Source organism: Dasypus novemcinctus, chromosome 5, assembly GCF_030445035.2.
Source record: "Dasypus novemcinctus isolate mDasNov1 chromosome 5, mDasNov1.1.hap2, whole genome shotgun sequence".
Classification (NCBI taxonomy): Eukaryota; Metazoa; Chordata; class Mammalia; order Cingulata; family Dasypodidae; genus Dasypus; species Dasypus novemcinctus.
The window spans coordinates 105,132,894-105,152,022 of record NC_080677.1 but is presented as its reverse complement, the minus strand read 5'-3'; the positions used below and the strand labels follow the sequence as shown (position 1 = coordinate 105,152,022).

Below are 19,129 nucleotides of genomic sequence, written 5' to 3'. Positions count from 1 at the left end.
CCACCCTGGCTCTTGGCAACTACTAATTCACTTTCAGTCACTATGGATTTGTCTATTTCATGTAAAATGAAGTGACACAATAGGTGGTCTTTTGTGACTGGTGCCTTTTTCATATAACATAATATTATCAAGTTTCATCCAAATTTGTAGTTTGTATCAGTATTATAAAATAATATACCAGTGTATGGATATACTACATCAAGCAGTTCATTCATTCATCAGGTAATGAATATTTGGCATGTTTCTATTTTGGGACTGTAATGAAAAATGCTGCTAAAAACATTCATGTACAAGCTTTTGGGAGAACGCTTGTTTTCAGTTCTTTTGGGTATATACCTAGGAATGGAACTGCCAAGCCATATGGTAATTCTATTTTTAACTTTTTGAAGAACAGACAGCTTTCCACAACAGCTGCACCATTTTACATTCCTACCAGCAATGAATGAGGATTCTAATTTCTCCACATCCCAATTCTTGTTATTACCTGACTTTTAAAATTTTAGTCATTGTACTGATATGGCATCATAGCTCCTTGTGGTTTTGATTTGCATTTCCCTGGTGACTAATAGTGTCAAGCATCTTTTCATGAGCTTTGTGGCAATTTGTATATCTTCTTTGGAGACTATTCAGATTCTTGGTTCATTTTTCATTGGATTATTTGTCTTTTCATTATTGAATTATAAGAATTACTTATATATCTAGTTGCGAGTCTCTTAAAAATTTATGATTTGCAAAAATTTGCTCTTATCTTTGCATTATATATTCACTTTCTTGATAGTTTTTAATTTTGATTCAATCCAATTTATCTATTTTTTTGTTTTGTTTTGATACCTTTAGTGTCATATATAAGAATCTATTGCCAAATCTGGGGTCATGCAGATTTATTTCTATGTTCACTTCTAAGAGTATTTAGCTCTTACATTTAGATCTTTGATCAATTTTGAGTTAATTTTTGTGTATGGTTTGAGGTAGGGTTTCAACTTCATTCTTCATTCTTTTGTACCAGCACATTTTATTGAAATGATTGTGTTTTTTTTTTTCCATTCAATTGTCTTGGCACCCTTGTCAAAAGTTAACGGACAAAGAAAGATGGCAGCGGAGTAAGGAGCTCCTAGAGTCAGCTCCTGCCCTACAGTGCAGTTAGTAAACACCCAGAGCTCTCTGGAGCTTGCTGAAGCAACTGTTTGGGGGCTTCAGGAGGCCAGAAGAGCATTTTGCAACATCCTTGAGGGAATGGAAGGAGGAGAATGCCCATCTGCAGAGAAGATTTGTAAGTAGAGCACTCCATGCCACGGAGACCAGGGCCCATCCTCCACTGGAGGCACAAGTCGCCTCAGGAGCTGTTCCGCAGCTGGAATTAAAAACTCCACTTCCCAAAAAGGGAAGAGGAAGAGATGGTTGGGCACCAACTTCAGCTACTAATGAGTAAATTCAACAGGCTAAAGTATAATCCTAAGAACAGCTAAAGTTTGTGTGTCTGTCCGAATCAGAAACAGGCTGGTAGCTGCCATCTTCACTCTGTACCTGGCACGAGGGCAAGTGGGGTGGACTGAAAATCACAGTGCTGGTGGGGTCCAGCTTCTTTCCATCCAGGTCAGATTGCAGGTATAGTCTAGGCCCCAGCCCCACCTCCAGCAGGGTTGAAGCTGCGGGGTCCTGTGCCAGCCTTTCCAGGAAATTACTGGCCAAGCTGCAGAGGCTGGTGATTACCCTACTGTGGCAGTGCAAGCCACCCCAGGTGCTATTCATGGATGAAATTGGAAGCTCCATTTCCCAAAAACATGGGAGGAGGAGAGAGTTGGCTACCAATTTCAGCCACTGATTAGCAGACTTAGCTGGCTAAGGTATAACCCTAGGAACAGTGGGGGTATGAATCTGTCCAAGTTAGAAAGAGGCTAGTGGCTGCTATTTTGACTCTGCCCACACATGAGGGGAAGCCAGGCTTACTGAAAATCACAGTGAAGATAAGAACCAGCTTCTTTTACTCAGATCGGCCTGCAGCCCTAGACTAGGCTTCAGCCCCACCTCTGACTAGGGAGGAGGCTGACAGGCCTTGCACCAGCCTATCCACATAACTGCAGGTACCTTTGGCTGGCACAGACTGAATAATCAGAAGTCTATCAGGGCAACTGCAGTTACCTTGGACCCGCTCTGCATAGATTGCTGTCCACCCCTGCAGCTCCATACCCACCCCAAGCAGGGAGAAAGGGCATGAAGCTTCATCAGTCTCTCTGGGCAACTACAGTCTAGGCCTGCATGAGTTGGACTATTCCACACAGCTGTGATTCTGTCCCTACCCCTGGCAAAGGAGAAGATTGGGAGAAGATTAATGGATCCCTGGGGCAATGAGGGCAGCTTGACCCACCACAGCTTATAGCACCAATTACATCTTAGGTTCCTACTGCACAACAAACAAGGGAGAAAGGGCAGGAAGCCCTAAACTAAAGAGAAAAACTGCACCTAGAATAAATACTCTAGTAAGCCAGATGCCAAGACACCAACAAAAAATTACAATCCACACCAAGAAAGAGGAAGCTATGGCCCAGTTAAAGGAACAAGATAAGCCTCCTGATGACATAAAGGAGTTGAGAAAGGTAATCACAGATGTTCAAACAATCTCCTTAATAAATTCAATGAGATGGCTAAAGAGATTAAGGATATTAAGAAGACACTGGATGAGCACAAAGAAGAATTTGAAAGCATACATAAAAAAATAGAGATCTTATGGGAAGGAAAGATACAATCAATGAAATTTTAAAAATCATTAGAAACATATAATAGCAGATTTGAGGAGGCAGAAGAAAGAATCAGTGACCTTGAAGAAATGGCCTCTGAAATTGAACATACAAAACAGATGAAGAAAAGAATGGAAAAAATTGAAAAAGGTCTCAGGGAACTAAATGACAGCAAAAGACATGCAAACATGTGTGTCATAGGTGTCCCAGAAGGAAAAGAGAAGGGAAAAGGGGCAGAAGGAATATTTGAAGAAATAATTGTAGAAAACTTCCCCACCCTATTGAAGGTCATAGCTATCCATGACCAAGAAGCACAATGTACGCCCATCCAAAAAAATCTGAATAGACCAACTCCAAGACATATACTCATCAGAATGTCAAATGCCAAAGACAAAGAGAATTCTGAGAACAGCAAGAGAAAAGCAATGCATAACATATAAGGGATTCCCAATAGATTAAGTGCTGATTTCTCACAAGAAACCATGGCAGCAAGAAGACAGTGGTCTGATATATTTAAGATTCTACAAGAGAAAAACTTCCAGCCAAGAATCTTATATCCAACAAGACTGTCTTTCAAAAATGAGGGTGAGATTAGAATATTCACAGATAAACAGAAACTGAGAAAATTTCTAAACAAGGGACTAGATTTTCAGGAAATACTAAAGGGTGTGCTAGAGCCTGAAAAGAAAAGACAGGAGAGAGAAGTCTAAAAAAAGAGTCTAGAAATGAAGATTATATCAATAAAAGTAACTAAAAGTGTCAAAAGAGTGGTGAAAATAAAATATGACATAAAACTCAAATAGGAATAAACTTAACCAATGATGTAAAGCACTCGTATTCAGAAAACTGCAATTCAATGTTAAAAGAATTAAAAGTATTACTTGGGAATCCTATTAATAAAGGTATCAGTTAATATCTGGGATAAACACTATAATGAAGGTATTAATATTGAGTACAAATTTTATAATAAATACTAGAAATGATTAATTAGAGTGAGGCATTTAATTGTGAAACATTCTTATACTGTTTTTTTCAGTTTAAATCTACAGGGAAGAAAAAATTATTCTCTAAAATGTTCTGTTTAAGAGTTTAGTAAAGATTACTATAAATTTTTTCTGGCAAGAGGAAATATTACAAATGCAAACATGCTTACTCAGAACATTCTGTTTTTGTGTTTGTTTGTATATTTCTTTACAATAATGGGATTCTGAGAGCAGAAAACCAGTTGATGTCTTACATTTCATAAAATGCACTGGATTGGAGCCTACTGAATGAATGATTATTGGTGAATTTTTTTGTTTGTTTTCTGTTTTTTGTTTTTGTCCCTGCAAAGTCTTGTCTATAACTATCATACATTTGTTAGATTGTGTATTCTAGATAGGAAAAGTCCTAATCTCAGAACAATGCCAAGGGAAAGAAAGACAAATTTGGAATATGAATGAATAAGGCCTTTGTTGATATTCCCATTATGAAAGATGGTACAAAATTTTAATATAGCAATATAAAACAATTGAATGATCCATGTATATCCTTTGAAACATTAAGCAATTTCATTTACTCTCAATTAGTGATGTTTTCAATTACCATTTAGCAACATATTAAACTATCTTCAAATATTAATGTATTTACAAAATCTTCCTTCAAGCATTTGTTATTTGTTTTTCTTTGTGGCAGATATTGGTTGGTTCCCAGGTTTCAACTATGACATTAATACATAATGTAGTTATACATAATTAGACTTGGTTAAAATTATGAGGTCACATATGTTTAACAGGATCATCATTAATATGTTTATTAAAACATACTTAAAGTTATCTCCAGTACATTAAAAATGCCACATTTATTGTCTGGGTCTATTGGGCTTTGTTTTTGTTTTTTTTTTTAATTTTTTTATTAGGAGGTATGGGGGATTGAATCCAGGACTTCATGCATGGGAAGCAGGCACTCAACCACTGAGCAACACCCACTCCCCAGTATATATATTGTTTTTTTTTAACTTAAAGAAAATTCATAACTATTAAGAAAAGTGTGGTATTTTCCTATAGTCATTGCTTTTTTCCCCCCACTTATTAAAAAAAGTTCTTCCTTGGTTAGTGCATAGAAAATATATGAAGGAAAATTTCATATTTTGTTTATTATGATGAATATTTATCTTATGTAACGAGGCCTCCTTATAGGCATTTTACTTGGTTAACAGGTGTTACTTCTTTCTATAAAATAAAGATTATTGAGAATCAAAGCATCAGATGTGGTTAGACAAGTTGACCTTTAACGTTTCCATCAATCCTGAAATCTAATGTTTCTAAGATTTCTTTTTATTGACAGCATTTTAAATCTACAGAAGTCTCAAACAAAGTTCAATTTTGGTTTTACAATAATTAGCTTTGAAACATAACCTTCACAAAAGATATTTTGTTATCTTTTAAAAGTCCACTAGGGTATATAATCAATACTTTAGCTACTCAGTAAAGCATTTCATTTTTTCTCAATATTTTTTACAGAAGCTACTATGAATTTCCAATTTGATATTCCTTTTCATTCTTAATGGAATCCTATAAGTAAATAAAATAACCTTTCCAAATCTTTAAAGCCTAATAGTAAATTAGTAGGGTTACTATAGACGGTTTTTCAGATAGGATAGCTCTAGCAATTTTGAATGTCCTATATTACACAAAGTAGTATCTTCCTTCTCAGGGGAGGATGTTTGAAAATAAATGCACCTGGATTTTCTACTGTTTTGAAGCGATTAGACAACCCTCCCCGGGTGTCAAGACTGGGGGCTACAAGTCTCTGCTTCAACCATTCACTCCACGTTCAAGAAAGGAACACTGTCTTTAAGACATAGATCCATTCTTGAGAACAGTCTCAGCCACCTGGTTCCCAAAAAGGAGGTGACCTTGAAAGTGATGCATAGATATCTCTGATGCCTCACACTTTTGATCATTTTCTTGGGTACACTGTCACCAAGCACACTCGGTATGCCTTCTCAACAGATTATTTTACTAGTGTTAGAATGCTGGTGGCCATGGAGTGGGTAAACTTAATTTGAGCTGTATTCATTTTCTATTGTTTCATAACAACTCCAAATTTGAGTGGTTTAAAGCAGTAAACATTTATCTCACGTAGCTCCTGTGGATCAGCATTCTGGGATCAGCTCAGTCAGGTTATTCTGGCTCAGGGTCTTAGATGAGGTTGCAGTCAAGATGTCAGATACCATACCAATGTTTGAGGAGGCACTTCTCACACAAACACATGTGAGATGTGCCTCCTCAAAAGGATCTAATGTAAGAATTTTTTTTTTTTTAGGTATGGGGGCAGGGATTGAAGCTGAGACCTTGTATGTGGGAAGCAAGTATTCAGCTGCCTGAGCTACATCCACTCCCCACTGATCCACTTTCTAGGTGACTACCTCACATGTCCCTGGCAAGTTGGTGATAGTTGTTGGCAGGAGGTTTCAGCTCCTTTCCAGAGGGCTGTTTCAGAGTTTTCATGCCATTATGGTTGCCTTCTCTGTTGTGAGTGATTGAAGAGAGGGCCAGACAGAAGCCAAAATGTCTTTTGTGACCTAGCCTCAGAAGTTAAATGCCATTATTTCCACAATATCTTATTGCTTACATAGGTCAGCCCTCTTGCCCTCTTCAGTGTGGGAGAGGACGACAGATGCTCATGAATTCCAGGAGATGAGGGTATTGGGAGCCATCTTGAAGGCTCAGTACTGCAGAGTAGAGTAATTCTTCTTTCAGACTATTAATAAGCTGGTTTAAGGAATATAAGTTTGTTTTTGTTTTTGTTTTTTTTAACATTCCTTCAGTTCCTTTTCCATGACTCTTTGAGAAACCTTTCATTTCCAGTTCCCAGTTCTTTCAAATTGGGCCCTTATTCCTTAGAACTCCTCTTGGTGCCCTTCTCTTTTATCCTTCTTTCTTTATTGAGGGCAAACTATGTGCCAGTCACTGTTCACATAACTGCCTTCATGAAACTTACCTTGGATAGTAGTTACTTTTCATAATAAGTGGTCTTTTATCATTCATAAATTCTAGCTTTGCCCTACTGGGATTCTGCTAAAATTACTTTGTATCCAATAAGGTAAACAAATACAAGGTAAGACATCAACGTTTGAAATTATTCACTTCTTATTAACATTTTCATTTTAATAGTGGTATTCAGTGATTTAACCCAAAGAGTAAGGGGAATTTAGGACCCTAAGCAGATACTGAACATTTGTACCAATTTAAACTCCCTGCCCTAAACCACCTGTGGGACTACTTTTTTTCCCATGGAGAACATTATCATCATTCAGCAAGATCTTTTCAAGATTTGGAAATGAAAGACTGAAAAAAGTATATTTCAAGTGTAAACACAGGAGCAAAATCATTAACACAGTTATCTCTGGGAACACTTTAGATGAGTCAGAGGTTAAAATATCTCATTTTGCTATTTCCTTTCAAAAGTGACCCATGTAATTTGAATTTATCCAATATGGGGGAAAGCTTGCATCAAATTTTATGTATGTTTATATCCTAATCCAGCATTTCAGGACTTTTGACATTTATACTTGTGATTGGCTCAAAAACATTTTCCATGGGGCTTTTTTTTTTTATTATTTGAGTTTTAAAACTGTTTGGGCCAATAAATCTTTCTCCAAATGTCAGACTGATCAGAATGGAGGAGGTAAATGGGAACTAATGACACTGATCAAGTTGATGATGTGAATGATTTACTGGACCCAATCATTTAACACTTTCATAAAGTCAATATCAGGGAAAGACACTGGGCTCTTATTATGGTAAACTGTATTTGTACTGTCAGCATTCAGTGATTTATTACAAACCTGTGGCTAGGATTAGGATATTATAAATGGGGAAAAATGGAAGGCTCATTAATTTTTTATGCCCACAGGTGGAAGACATGCAGTGGGCTAGCAGAGAACACACTCACCCCGCCTCTGTCTGCAGCTTGCCATGTAAGCCTGGGGAGAGGAAGAAAACGGTGAAGGGAGTCCCTTGCTGCTGGCACTGCGAGCGCTGTGAAGGATACAATTACCAGGTGGACGAGCTTTCCTGTGAACTTTGCCCTTTGGATCAGAGACCAAACATCAACCGTACAGGCTGCCAGCGTATCCCCATCATCAAGCTGGAGTGGCATTCTCCCTGGGCCGTCGTGCCTGTGTTCATCGCGATCCTGGGGATCGTCGCCACCACCTTTGTGATCGTGACCTTTGTCCGCTACAATGACACGCCTATCGTGAGGGCTTCGGGACGTGAACTTAGTTACGTGCTCCTAACAGGGATTTTTCTCTGCTATTCAATCACCTTTTTAATGATTGCGGCACCAGATACAATCATATGCTCCTTCCGACGGATCTTCCTAGGACTCGGCATGTGTTTCAGCTATGCAGCCCTTCTTACCAAAACAAACCGAATCCACCGAATATTTGAGCAGGGGAAGAAATCTGTCACGGCACCGAAGTTTATTAGTCCAGCATCTCAGCTGGTGATCACCTTCAGCCTCATCTCCATACAGCTCCTTGGGGTGTTTGTCTGGTTTGTTGTGGACCCCCCACACATCATTATTGACTACGGAGAACAGCGGACGCTAGACCCAGAGAACGCCAGGGGAGTGCTCAAGTGTGACATTTCTGACCTCTCGCTCATTTGTTCACTTGGATACAGTATCCTCTTGATGGTCACTTGTACTGTTTATGCCATTAAAACAAGAGGTGTTCCAGAGACTTTCAATGAGGCCAAACCTATTGGATTTACTATGTATACCACCTGCATCATTTGGTTAGCTTTCATTCCCATCTTTTTTGGTACAGCCCAGTCAGCAGAAAAGGTAAGCAGCAAGAAATGCATTTGCCAACTGTTTTCCTGGATTTAACTTTTCCCTTTAGGTTGTTAGTCTTCCTTTCCCTTTGCTTCATTTATATTCTCTCAAGATGCTTCAGTCTATGCTAAATTTATAAAAAATCCCCAAGGTCACTCTGCCTTGAATATGCTTTGACATAGGATTATTTTCTATGAAAACTGTTTTAATGTATCCTCTTTGGACGGGTTGAAGATTGACGAAGTTCCCATCACTATGTAGGTCTCTCTTCCCAGTTCTGTTACATCCTAACACCACTGCTCTTTTCCAAATGTTGATTAAAAGAGGGAGGGAGAAAGGACAGCTGTGATTCATGGGGTGAGCTGTACCAGAGATATCACATTGCATCACGAAATGCCTCCTTTTCTGGATCTAATGTGACTCTGGGAAATGCCATCCCTTAATGATTACGATTATTTTAGTCTTGGAAAATCCTTCATGGTAAAACAAATCAACAAACAGATACTGGAATGGTTTCTATCAGTGTGAACCAACTTACTGCATGCTCCCAGCATTCTCTCTCATTGCTTTTCCTTATGTGGAAAATGATGGTGACGAATTAAAGAGGACAGCAATGGGCAGTTACATTAAAGAGTTCATAATTATTTAGAAGGTGAAGATCAACTTTATCTCCCAGAATAAGAGGATGCACTAGAATTTTTCTTTGCCACTAGTTTCCCACCATTGACCTTTTCCACATAAAACACTGCTAGTGAAGAATATCTGCCTGTGAAAGGGAATAATTGCCGACCTGGATATAGGTAGTTCTGTGTCCAGAGAAGAAGTAAAGTTAACCCTGAATTTAAGGTTTGGGTGATAGGATGGAAAATAAGCCAGCTCGTCAAACAGAGGCAAAAGCATCTTATCTTTGGAATGGCTGGCTTTTTGGCCCAAGTGAGCACTTACAAATTATACCATCCTCCATCATGAGAAAGTGTGGAGAAATCAAACACCCTGGAGGCAATTATATTCTGTAGACCATATCATTCCAAGTGAGACTCTGCTTGACTCTGAAAATTCCCAGCTAATTCAGAGTAATAGCATTTAACAGGGGATGGAGAACTCATTAGCATGAGCTTTCATCCCCAAGAGATCAATGTGGATTTCAACCATGCTCAGACAAAAAGTATACTTCAGAAGTCATGCTGCCAAATATAGCAACCTTGTCCTGGGTTCCAGACCTATGACCTTTCATGACTTGTACGACCTGATGGAAGTCCATGAATATTTTATGTAAGTACAAGCATGTGGCAGGAAAGTAAAGTAAGATAATTTGGGACTTTAAGCCTAAGAACCAGAAAACATGTTTTGACATATGCAGATGGGAATATATTAGGATCAAACTTCTAAGTTTAACTTAAGAAAGAAATGTGTGAGCTGAAAAATAAGTCTCTCAAAACCTGTGTGGTTGGACTTGTCAGGGCGAAGTAATGTTTTTCAGAATTTGGAAATGTCTGTATTCTGTGATTTACTAATAACATCAACTTAAGCAGTACTTGTATTTGTATTTAACCTAGGAAAACTTTGAAAGGCTTCATTTGAAGCAGTTTTTATATTCTATTTTATCTGAAGAGGGCAATGATAAGTGACACATTCTACTTTCTGGTAGAAAAATATTTGAACCAAGCAAAATCTCCTGAGCTCTGACATCTAACTTCCTTTCCTTTTTCTTTCTTTTCCTTTACACTTTATAAATGAGCCTACTTTTCTTTTCATATAATGACTTCCAAGAGTAGGCGAGAAACAAATTAACATGCTAATAAGATGTTTTTCCATTTAGATAAGTCTTTCATTGCCTCCATTTTTAAAAGAAATAAAATCATGGTCCTACGTCAAGTTATTGGACATCATCATAGTAAATCAAATTGCATAATATTAATTTTTATAAGAGAAACATGACTATTAATTTTGTATATATTTATGGATATGGCCATATCCATTCCAATAAATATATGACCAGACATGGCTAGAGAAAATTCCTTTTGGTTTTTTGACTAGTGTAGAATCAAAGTAAGTCAAAGAAATGCAATGTAAGATAAATTATAAATTATTTTAATTGGAATTTATTTTGTATTAATTACATAATTCATTGTGCAAAAGACTGAACAATCAAAAAGAAACAGTAAGTCTAGGAATTTTCAGAACATCGTAGAATCCTCAAATCATTTGACTAGTCTTCGAGTTGCTGAATTTAGACCAACTCTACATCAAGATCTATCATAAATAGCTATAATTTTACTATTGAGGTACTTTATCTAATAAAATTAAGTGTAATCCTAAAACTTCTCTTTAAAATTTTTTACCCACTGTTCTCTAGTGAAGCATATTTTATTATTCAAAATGATATACAAAATGCTGAGAATGTCATTGCTTTTTCCCCATTGCTGAAATTACTGACAAGAATATTAGAAATGAATACAATTTTTCTAACTCTAAGAGAAGGCTTTCAATACATTTTATTGATTTCAAGGACCAAGGAGCTCTTCAGTCCTCCATTGTCATTTGCAGTGCTCAGCCAATTAGCCCTACCTTATCAACTTGAAGCTTCTGCAGCAGTTAGGGAGCACACACATCCATTCATCAGCAGATCCTTATTGAGTGCTGCCTACTCTGTGTCTGCCACTGTGCTAATTGCTGAGCCCATATCGTCTGCTTTCCTCATCGTTCTCGGTAAAGCTTTGTCTAGCTCGTGCCTACTGGATGCCTGCTCAGTGCCAACAGAGAGCCAGGCTCAAGGGCAGGGAACAATGGTGAGGGATCGGAGTTGAAAGGAGAAAATGGAGAAAGAAGAGAACTGTGCATCCTGTAACTATACTCCAACGATGGAATTTAAAACATGGAAGATAGCGGAACAAAATTTCTTCCAGTGTGCATTTAAGTATGAATTCTTAGAGTAGTATCTTTAGAAGAAAACTCTTAACCATATAGGCCTCTCTGAAATTACAAGAGGCATAAAAAGTAAAATTAGTTGAATAAATAAATTTGGAAAGATGTTTTAGAAAATCCCTGGGTGAAATCAAGTTATAAAGGGACACTTAGAATCATAAAGACAGACAGCTCTCAAAAGCATGTCTTCCTTCAGAGAGAAAATATTAATTTCCCCACATTACTCTTCTTTTCAGACTTCAAAACCAATATTAATCACATTTTCCAATAGAATGTTAATGACATCATTTATTTTTCTGTGCCTACTCATCTATTAAATCAGAGTATAACTGTACTTTTTCTCTTCTATAGAAAAGAGGTATGAAAGAAGGGTGGACACACTGAGACATGGCCACAGACTACTACAAACTCAAAGAATTGTCTGAAAAAGCTGAAAAATAAATAGAATGTAATTACTTGAATAGTCAGGAAAAGAATCCTTATAGATGGTTAGGGGCTGCTAAGATGGGAGAGAGCTCTTAAGTATTTTACCTTCTCTAATAGGGCTTACAAAATCCACATAGTCAGACAAGGGCTATGGCATTGTCAAGCTTCAAGGAGCACAATGCTTCGACCTGAGCATCAAATGGCAACAAAAGAAAACACTCTCAAAACTGAAAAGAAAATGAACTCAAAATTGTCAAAACCCTTTTTGTTCCAAACCAGCCCTTCTTCCTTCATCTTCTCTGAATGGATGGTACAACATCTCCCTGGGGATCCTCAATGTCTCATGTATATCTGAATGAATATATTTCTTAACATAGAGCCCTTCATTTTGTAGAGTCTCAATAAATACCTATTGAATGAGTAAATGGGGTACCATGCATCATAATGAATGTACTATAAATATTTATGATAAAAATTAGACTATGGCATAATGGGAATATTATAGTTACATTTTATTGTGATTGTTTTTTTTCCTTCCAAAGAGAAAATACTTTCTCATTTAAAGGACTGACTATTTACATTTCTTTGAAAAATGTCACTATTCTGAAATAAGGTTACTAAAAAGTTAGGATTGGAAGAAAGAATTACCATAGCTGTCCTTAGCTTTATCTAAAATACACAAAGAAATGAGAGGATGCAATTAACACATGTGTTTCTGTTTATCTGTTGAAAAGACAGAAGAACTAGTAGTGTAAGGAAAAGCACAGCTCTGGATTGTGAGAACTTAAATTCAAATTCTGCCTCTTCTAAACTAGCTGAGACAATGTCAGCAATTGATGGTACTCCTATGGATGCAGGGAACTACTAGGACAATGTTAATTTGAATATGGAGTAGTAGTCTGCCATCTGTCCCAGACCTTATTCTCAAACTAGAGCAGGCCTGAGTGCATATCTTCTGGGAAAAGGCAGATAACCCCATTGTAGGAAGATGACTGGCTTGAAAAGAAAACAAATAAATTTCTTTTGTTTCATTATGGTGTGTTTTTTTACTGATAGGTACCTCATATTGTTTTACTGACAGTTAAGTAGTGTAAGTTATGAAAAGCATTTAGCACATAATAAGCAGTCCATAAATGTTGGCTATTATTAGATTTAGGCTATAATCCAAGAGGGCAAGGACCATATTTGGTTTTATTCACTATTATATCTTCACTACCTAACATAATACTTGGGCCTGGAAAAGACTCTCAGAAATATTTGTCTAATAACTGAATACAACCCAAAATTGAGTGGGAGAATTGATTTGATTTATCCAGAATATTGCCTCAACCTCCCAGCCATTTAGATGAGGTCTGTGCAACTCCCTAACTGCAAAGTGTTTTTTCAAACTTACAGGCTTGCCAGGAAGTGTCTATCATGCAGATTGCAATAGTTAAAGAGGGCTCTTAGAAAGACAGGAATCTATATATAAGATTAGGGGAGAGAGTTTTTGAGGCAATATGTAACTGCCTTTATATATTTAGCAGAAAATAATGGAGGAAAGCAATGTGCCATCAGAAAGCATTTGCTGGACTCTATATTTTAAAATTTGAAATGTGAATGGCTCTAACAAGAGATATGAGAGTTAGTTATGAAGTCAGTAATAAAATTCCTGCTTCAAGAAATAATCCAAATAAGAAAAGAACAGCCTGAGAAATCTGGGGGAAGTATGTCAGTATAAACTTGGAAAATGACGGGTGAAATTTATGGAAGAGATTAGACAGGAGGTAGTTCTCCAACCAGCCCAAGTAATTCCTCCTTTTCCTTAGAAAGAAGGCACTGGAAACCATTATCACTGCTTTGTGTTTGTTATTGTTTAATATAACCATATTGGGCTATCTGTTTGAACTGTATAACATTTTCTTTCCTTGTCAGCTTTCTGTCATTTGAAGCTGATGTCTTTAAAGGCTTCATGTAGTTCCAAGTTATAGAACTATTTCAGGATTATGATAGATTGTAACTGAGTAAGATCAATCATATCAGATTGTTGCAATCAAGTCTGAAAGGAGAAAGCCAAATAAAAATGAAAAAACAACAACAACAACAAAACTGCACATTTATAAGATCACATTTATGCACTAAGACAAAATGGCATGCTTACAAAAGATGTAGAAGAAAAAATGAAATAAGGAGAGTCCAGGGCATGGTGTAGACAGCTCTGCTAATAGTTCTATGGAGTGGTGCCTTAGCCAGGTTTGTTTTGGGTTCTTTGTTTTTGTTTTTTTCCTTCTGATTGTGTTACATAGTATAGCTGCAGAAAATTACTAACTTACATGTTTAGGGAAGTTTTGGGGGTAGACGTTTATTTTATTTGATGGCACAAAGAAATATTTGTTCAATGAACCTTGCTACACACTTTTATTTCATGATCCTACATTTTTGGAGCTCTGAGGATGCTATGAGGCCCAAGGATACTTAATTTAAGCATTTGGTTATTAGTGAGTGTTGTGGTTTGATATGGTTTTAAATTCCAAAATAGATATTGGATTGTGTTTGTAATCTGGTCTATTACTGGGTGTGATTGAGTTATGATTAGGGCTTTGATTGGGCCATGTCATTAGGGTGTTGAGTTCCCACCCCTTGATAGTTGGGGACTCACAGATAAAAGGTATGACAAAGGACAGAGTTGGAACTTTTGATGCAAAGGTTTTTGATGTTGGAGTTTTGATGTTGGAGTTTGATGCTGAAGCCTTAAGATGGAGCCCTGGGAAGTACGCTCACAGAGGAAAGAGAAGCAAGCCCCAGGAAGAGAGGAATCCTGAGCCCAGGAAGAAGCAAGCCCTGGGAAGAAAGGAACCTTAAACACAGAGAGAAGCAAGACCCTGGAAGGTAGGAACCCAAGAAGCCTGAATCCTCATAGCCGTTAGCAGCTATCTTGCTCCAATACATGAAAATAGACTTTGGTGAGGGAAATAACTTATGCTTTATGGCCTGGTATCTCTAAGCTCCTACCCCAAATAAATACCCTTTATAAAAACCCACCAATTTCTGGTATTTTGGATCAGCACTCCTTTGGCTGACTAATACAGTGAGATTGTGGTATTAGCACATTCATCTTTTTATTTTTTAACTGAATTTAGATTTATAAAGAGTTTGCATTTTCTTTTTCCAAATTAAAATTGTTTAAGCAACTACCCAATTAGCCCACCTGGGAGTTCAGTCCTAGAGCTAACACAGTTCACCAAAAAGGTTTATTTTTTTTAATATGATTGAAAAATGCTGGGGTACTAGATTTGATCAAGCCCAAAATGTGAGTATTTTTGGAGTCATAGCTTTGTTTATTTCAGAATGTTCAGGGATTGTCATATAAATAGACTTAAATTTTTCTATATAGACAGAACCATAATGACATCCCAGACTGTTGATGGTACAGAATGTAGTGACTAATTTACTTATTGTAACTTCAAATTGCATTTTCCATGATTCAGTAAGTGCTTATATCTCAAAGAGCACACAGGGTGCCATGAAGAGCAGATTGCAAAGCAAATAGTTCCTTTGGGCTGTAACCATATACACATTTTTATGTTGGGAAATGTTTTTAAAGTATTTTCTAAGTTCAATATAATGTGGGTTAATGCCACCCCTTCCAAGTATAGAAAAATATTTAACAAATATTAGTGTAAATCCCAGACTATTTAAAATAATGCAAGAAATGCAAAGCACATTTATTTGTATCATTAAACAAAATCTACAATAAGATCCTTAGTCTGACTCCTGGTTCATGGTATGGGCTAGCACAAACATATAGATCCCCCCTCTAGGGTACCACTTAAGTGGATAAAAAGAAGACTTGTAAAAAAAGAAAGGAAAGAAAAAAGGGGCAAAGGGAAGAAGAGAGAGAGAGGATATTATAGTACCAGAACCAACATTAGATAAAACAATTAGAGAAAATCTTGAAAAATAAAAATCAGATAGGTTTTTTTACTGGAAAACTTAAAAGAAAAAAAGCACAGCCCAAGAGGTATAAGTGATTTTGCCATGGCAGTCCCAAATAATCTGCAAACCAGAGTCAGCAATGCCGGCTGAAGCAGTCATTGGAGTGTCATGTAGAGAGCATTGGAGTGACCATGTAGAGAGCAGTGTGCAGGTTAAAACTCCAAACTCTACTTTAAATAATCAAATTATCTGATAGCAGAGGGCTCCAAGAGTGAATATGAGGCACTAAGGTAGAAACAGAGCAGAATCTGAAGTGATTGCAAACATGGACAGAGGGATAATACGCAATACTCCTCTATCTAGGAGAAAAATATGATAAATTTCTCAATTTCTAGGATAAGTTCCTCCAAAGGTGGGTCTCCAATCTGCTTACTTCCTCCATATCTAGGCATCCTAAAGAGAAGCCAGTTGGGTAAAACAAACCTTAACTGATACATATCCACAAGCAGCACTCCCATTCAAAGAACACAGACTCCATCGGTATTTCACATCAATCAACTTAGCCCTTCAGTCATAATTATACATCAGTATTCAAGGACCACACAATAACTGAATAAAACAAGTAGCATGATAAAGAAGGACTGAAAAACAAATAAACAATAATTGACTCCAAAAATACAAAGGTAATTCAGGAAAAGAAGTGGATTTTCAAAAATCAGAATTGTAGTCAGTGCCAAAAGAAGGAATCAATTATAGTGAACACGCACACAGGCATACAAGCTGCTATAGTAAAAATCAATTAGAAAATCAGAAAATGATTCTGGAAAGTAAAATTATGCCAAAATAAAAAAAATGGAATGGATGGACTTTAAAATGGAATTGCTAAAGCTAAAAACTAGACTGGATCTTGAAGGTAAAATAAAACAATAGAACCAAAGAGAAAAAGAGAAAAATGGGAAAAGGAAAATATGAAGAAAGGTTAAGAGACATCTAACATAAAGCAGGATTCTAGCATCCATCTAATAAACATTCTAGAAGAAGTAAATACACTGAAGGGAAGAAATAATCTAAAAAATAACAGAAGAAAAGTTTCATTAGTATACAAAACAGCATTCTTAAGGTTGAAAGACCTCTGCTCTTAGTAAAATTTCAGCAATAAATAGAAAATCCTAAAAGCTTTTAGAGGAGAAAAGGGTATTTACAAGAAATGAAAATCAGGTACACATCTGACTATATTTGCCTCTTTGGGTACTAGTAGGCAATGAGCAAAGATTTTCCAAAGTAAATGTATTTTAAACTTGAAATTATATAGTCAGCCAAACTACCAGTTAATGTGAGTTAAAAAATATGAATGGCTCAGAAAATCTGGTGCCTATGTATATTATTTATGATGTAGTCCAACAAAATAAAATACATACCTGATATGAAATGAAGAGACCCACACAATTAACAACAAAATATTAAATTCCCATCCTGGAGAGCCCTGCTACATTCTTAGATAGAGAGGCAAGAATCTCTCAAGTATGTAGGCAAAGCCTAATAAAAGAAAACAGACCAATATGTCAAGCCCTCAATATTAATGCTTGTGACTATGAACCTTATTTTTGTAAAATTGAAACTTAACCCTATAATAACTATTGCCTAAGAGTTACCTCCTGAAAACTTCCTTGTTACTGAAATGTGGTCCCTCTCTAAGCCAAACTCAGCAAATAAATGTACTACCTTTGCCACCTTCGCCCCCTTCTCCTGTCATGGGACATGACTCCCAGGGACACGCCTCTCTGGCACCAAGGGATTAATACCAAGCACCAACTAGTGATGCATTTGGAAAAAGACCTTAGCCAAAATAGGTAGACATCAAAAACAAAAGAGTTTTTATGTCTAAGAGATTTCAAATCGAGTCAATAGGTCATTCTAGAGGTTACACTTATGCATGTCTCAGGCAGATCATACTAACTGCCACTGTGAACAAAGCCCAAATAGGAGTGCTCCTGAGGGTTCTAGAGCCATCCAGAATAATATACACAAGGCACACTACCCCATGAAATCAACACCCCATCAGCAGGCCTTATTTTGAAATATATGTTAATCTATTTCCTCATAAAATAGAGTTAGACTTATTTATAATTTCCCTTCTTGTGATTCTTCTACCCCTTTTATTTCAGCCTATGATTAGTACTATAACTGTTAAATATATGTCTCAGAAACTTGAATCTTTTGGTCTGTTCATATGCTGGTTGAACCATGAATCTCAGAAGAGTTGCAGCCAACAACTCCTTTCCAGTTTATCAGACTCACCCAGGACAACTAATGAAATGATGAGGGACAACCCTATCCAAAAAAAAAAAAAGAGTATCTACAACTAGAAGCAAGACAGTTCCATCCATCTGCCCTCATTTACCCGAAGTCTCCTCTCAGTCTGAGGCACAGAGGGCATCACTATCCCCAAATTCTCCAGGTTGAGGAAGGAACCACACATAAGGGAGGAATGCAACCAGGGACAAAATAAACTTATTAATATTGTAGTAATGGAAGAATATGTAACATGGATATAAAGATAGTGGTTACCAGAGGTTCTCAGGGGAGGGGAAAGGAATAATAGATGGAACATAGGGCATTTTTAGGGCATTGGAATTAAAGGTAAACCACAATGTAAACTATAGACCTTGGTTAATAGCAACGCTTCAATATTTTTTCATCAATTGAAATGTACCATACCATTGTATACATATGGCCTAGGAGAAACTAACATATTTTAAAAAGAAATGTAAAAGAATATATTGGATCCTAGTGTCTTATTACCCTTCAAAAGCAAGGTTTTAATGATTATGTTTATTTGTTCTCAGTGGGTCCAGTAATATAATACTCAGATGAGCTGAAAAGAATAATATTTAATAGGCATAATAAGAAAATTGATTTCTATATTGGTTTTATATATTTAGAAGGAACCTATAAACAAAAACAGAAAGATTAAATTAGCTACTGAAGTGAATGTAAATATAATAAAACTTGTTAAAGTAGAAATAGTAATATAACTTAACAAAAAGTGGGTGGTTGAGGGAGAAGGGGTAGGAGAGAAAGGAATTGTTCAATCACACTAAGTCACTGAATGTTTACAGAGAGTAACAAACAAATACAACCTAAAATTGACAATTCAAGGACTATAAGTATTATTTAAATGACAATAAAAAAAAACAATTCATACTTGTTTCCTGTATAGAATGGGATCAGGAGATGGAGAGATGGGTGATAAAGGGTTTTATTTCATTTAATAAATACTTAGATTTTGTTTTAGTTTTCTA

At 36.6% G+C, this 19,129-nt stretch overlaps 1 protein-coding gene across 9 annotated transcripts in view; it reads left to right on the top strand.

Moving 5' to 3' along the window:
• The window catches only part of GRM8 (glutamate metabotropic receptor 8), an 850,565-nt gene that overhangs the window by 742,519 nt on the left and 88,917 nt on the right, over positions 1 to 19,129 (top strand). For all 9 annotated transcript variants that reach the window (XM_004471660.3, XM_071215255.1, XM_058297320.1 and 6 more), the window contains one exon: positions 7,635 to 8,570. In XM_004471660.3, the coding sequence (XP_004471717.1) occupies positions 7,635 to 8,570 (936 nt within the window). The remainder of the gene's footprint in view (positions 1 to 7,634; positions 8,571 to 19,129) is intronic.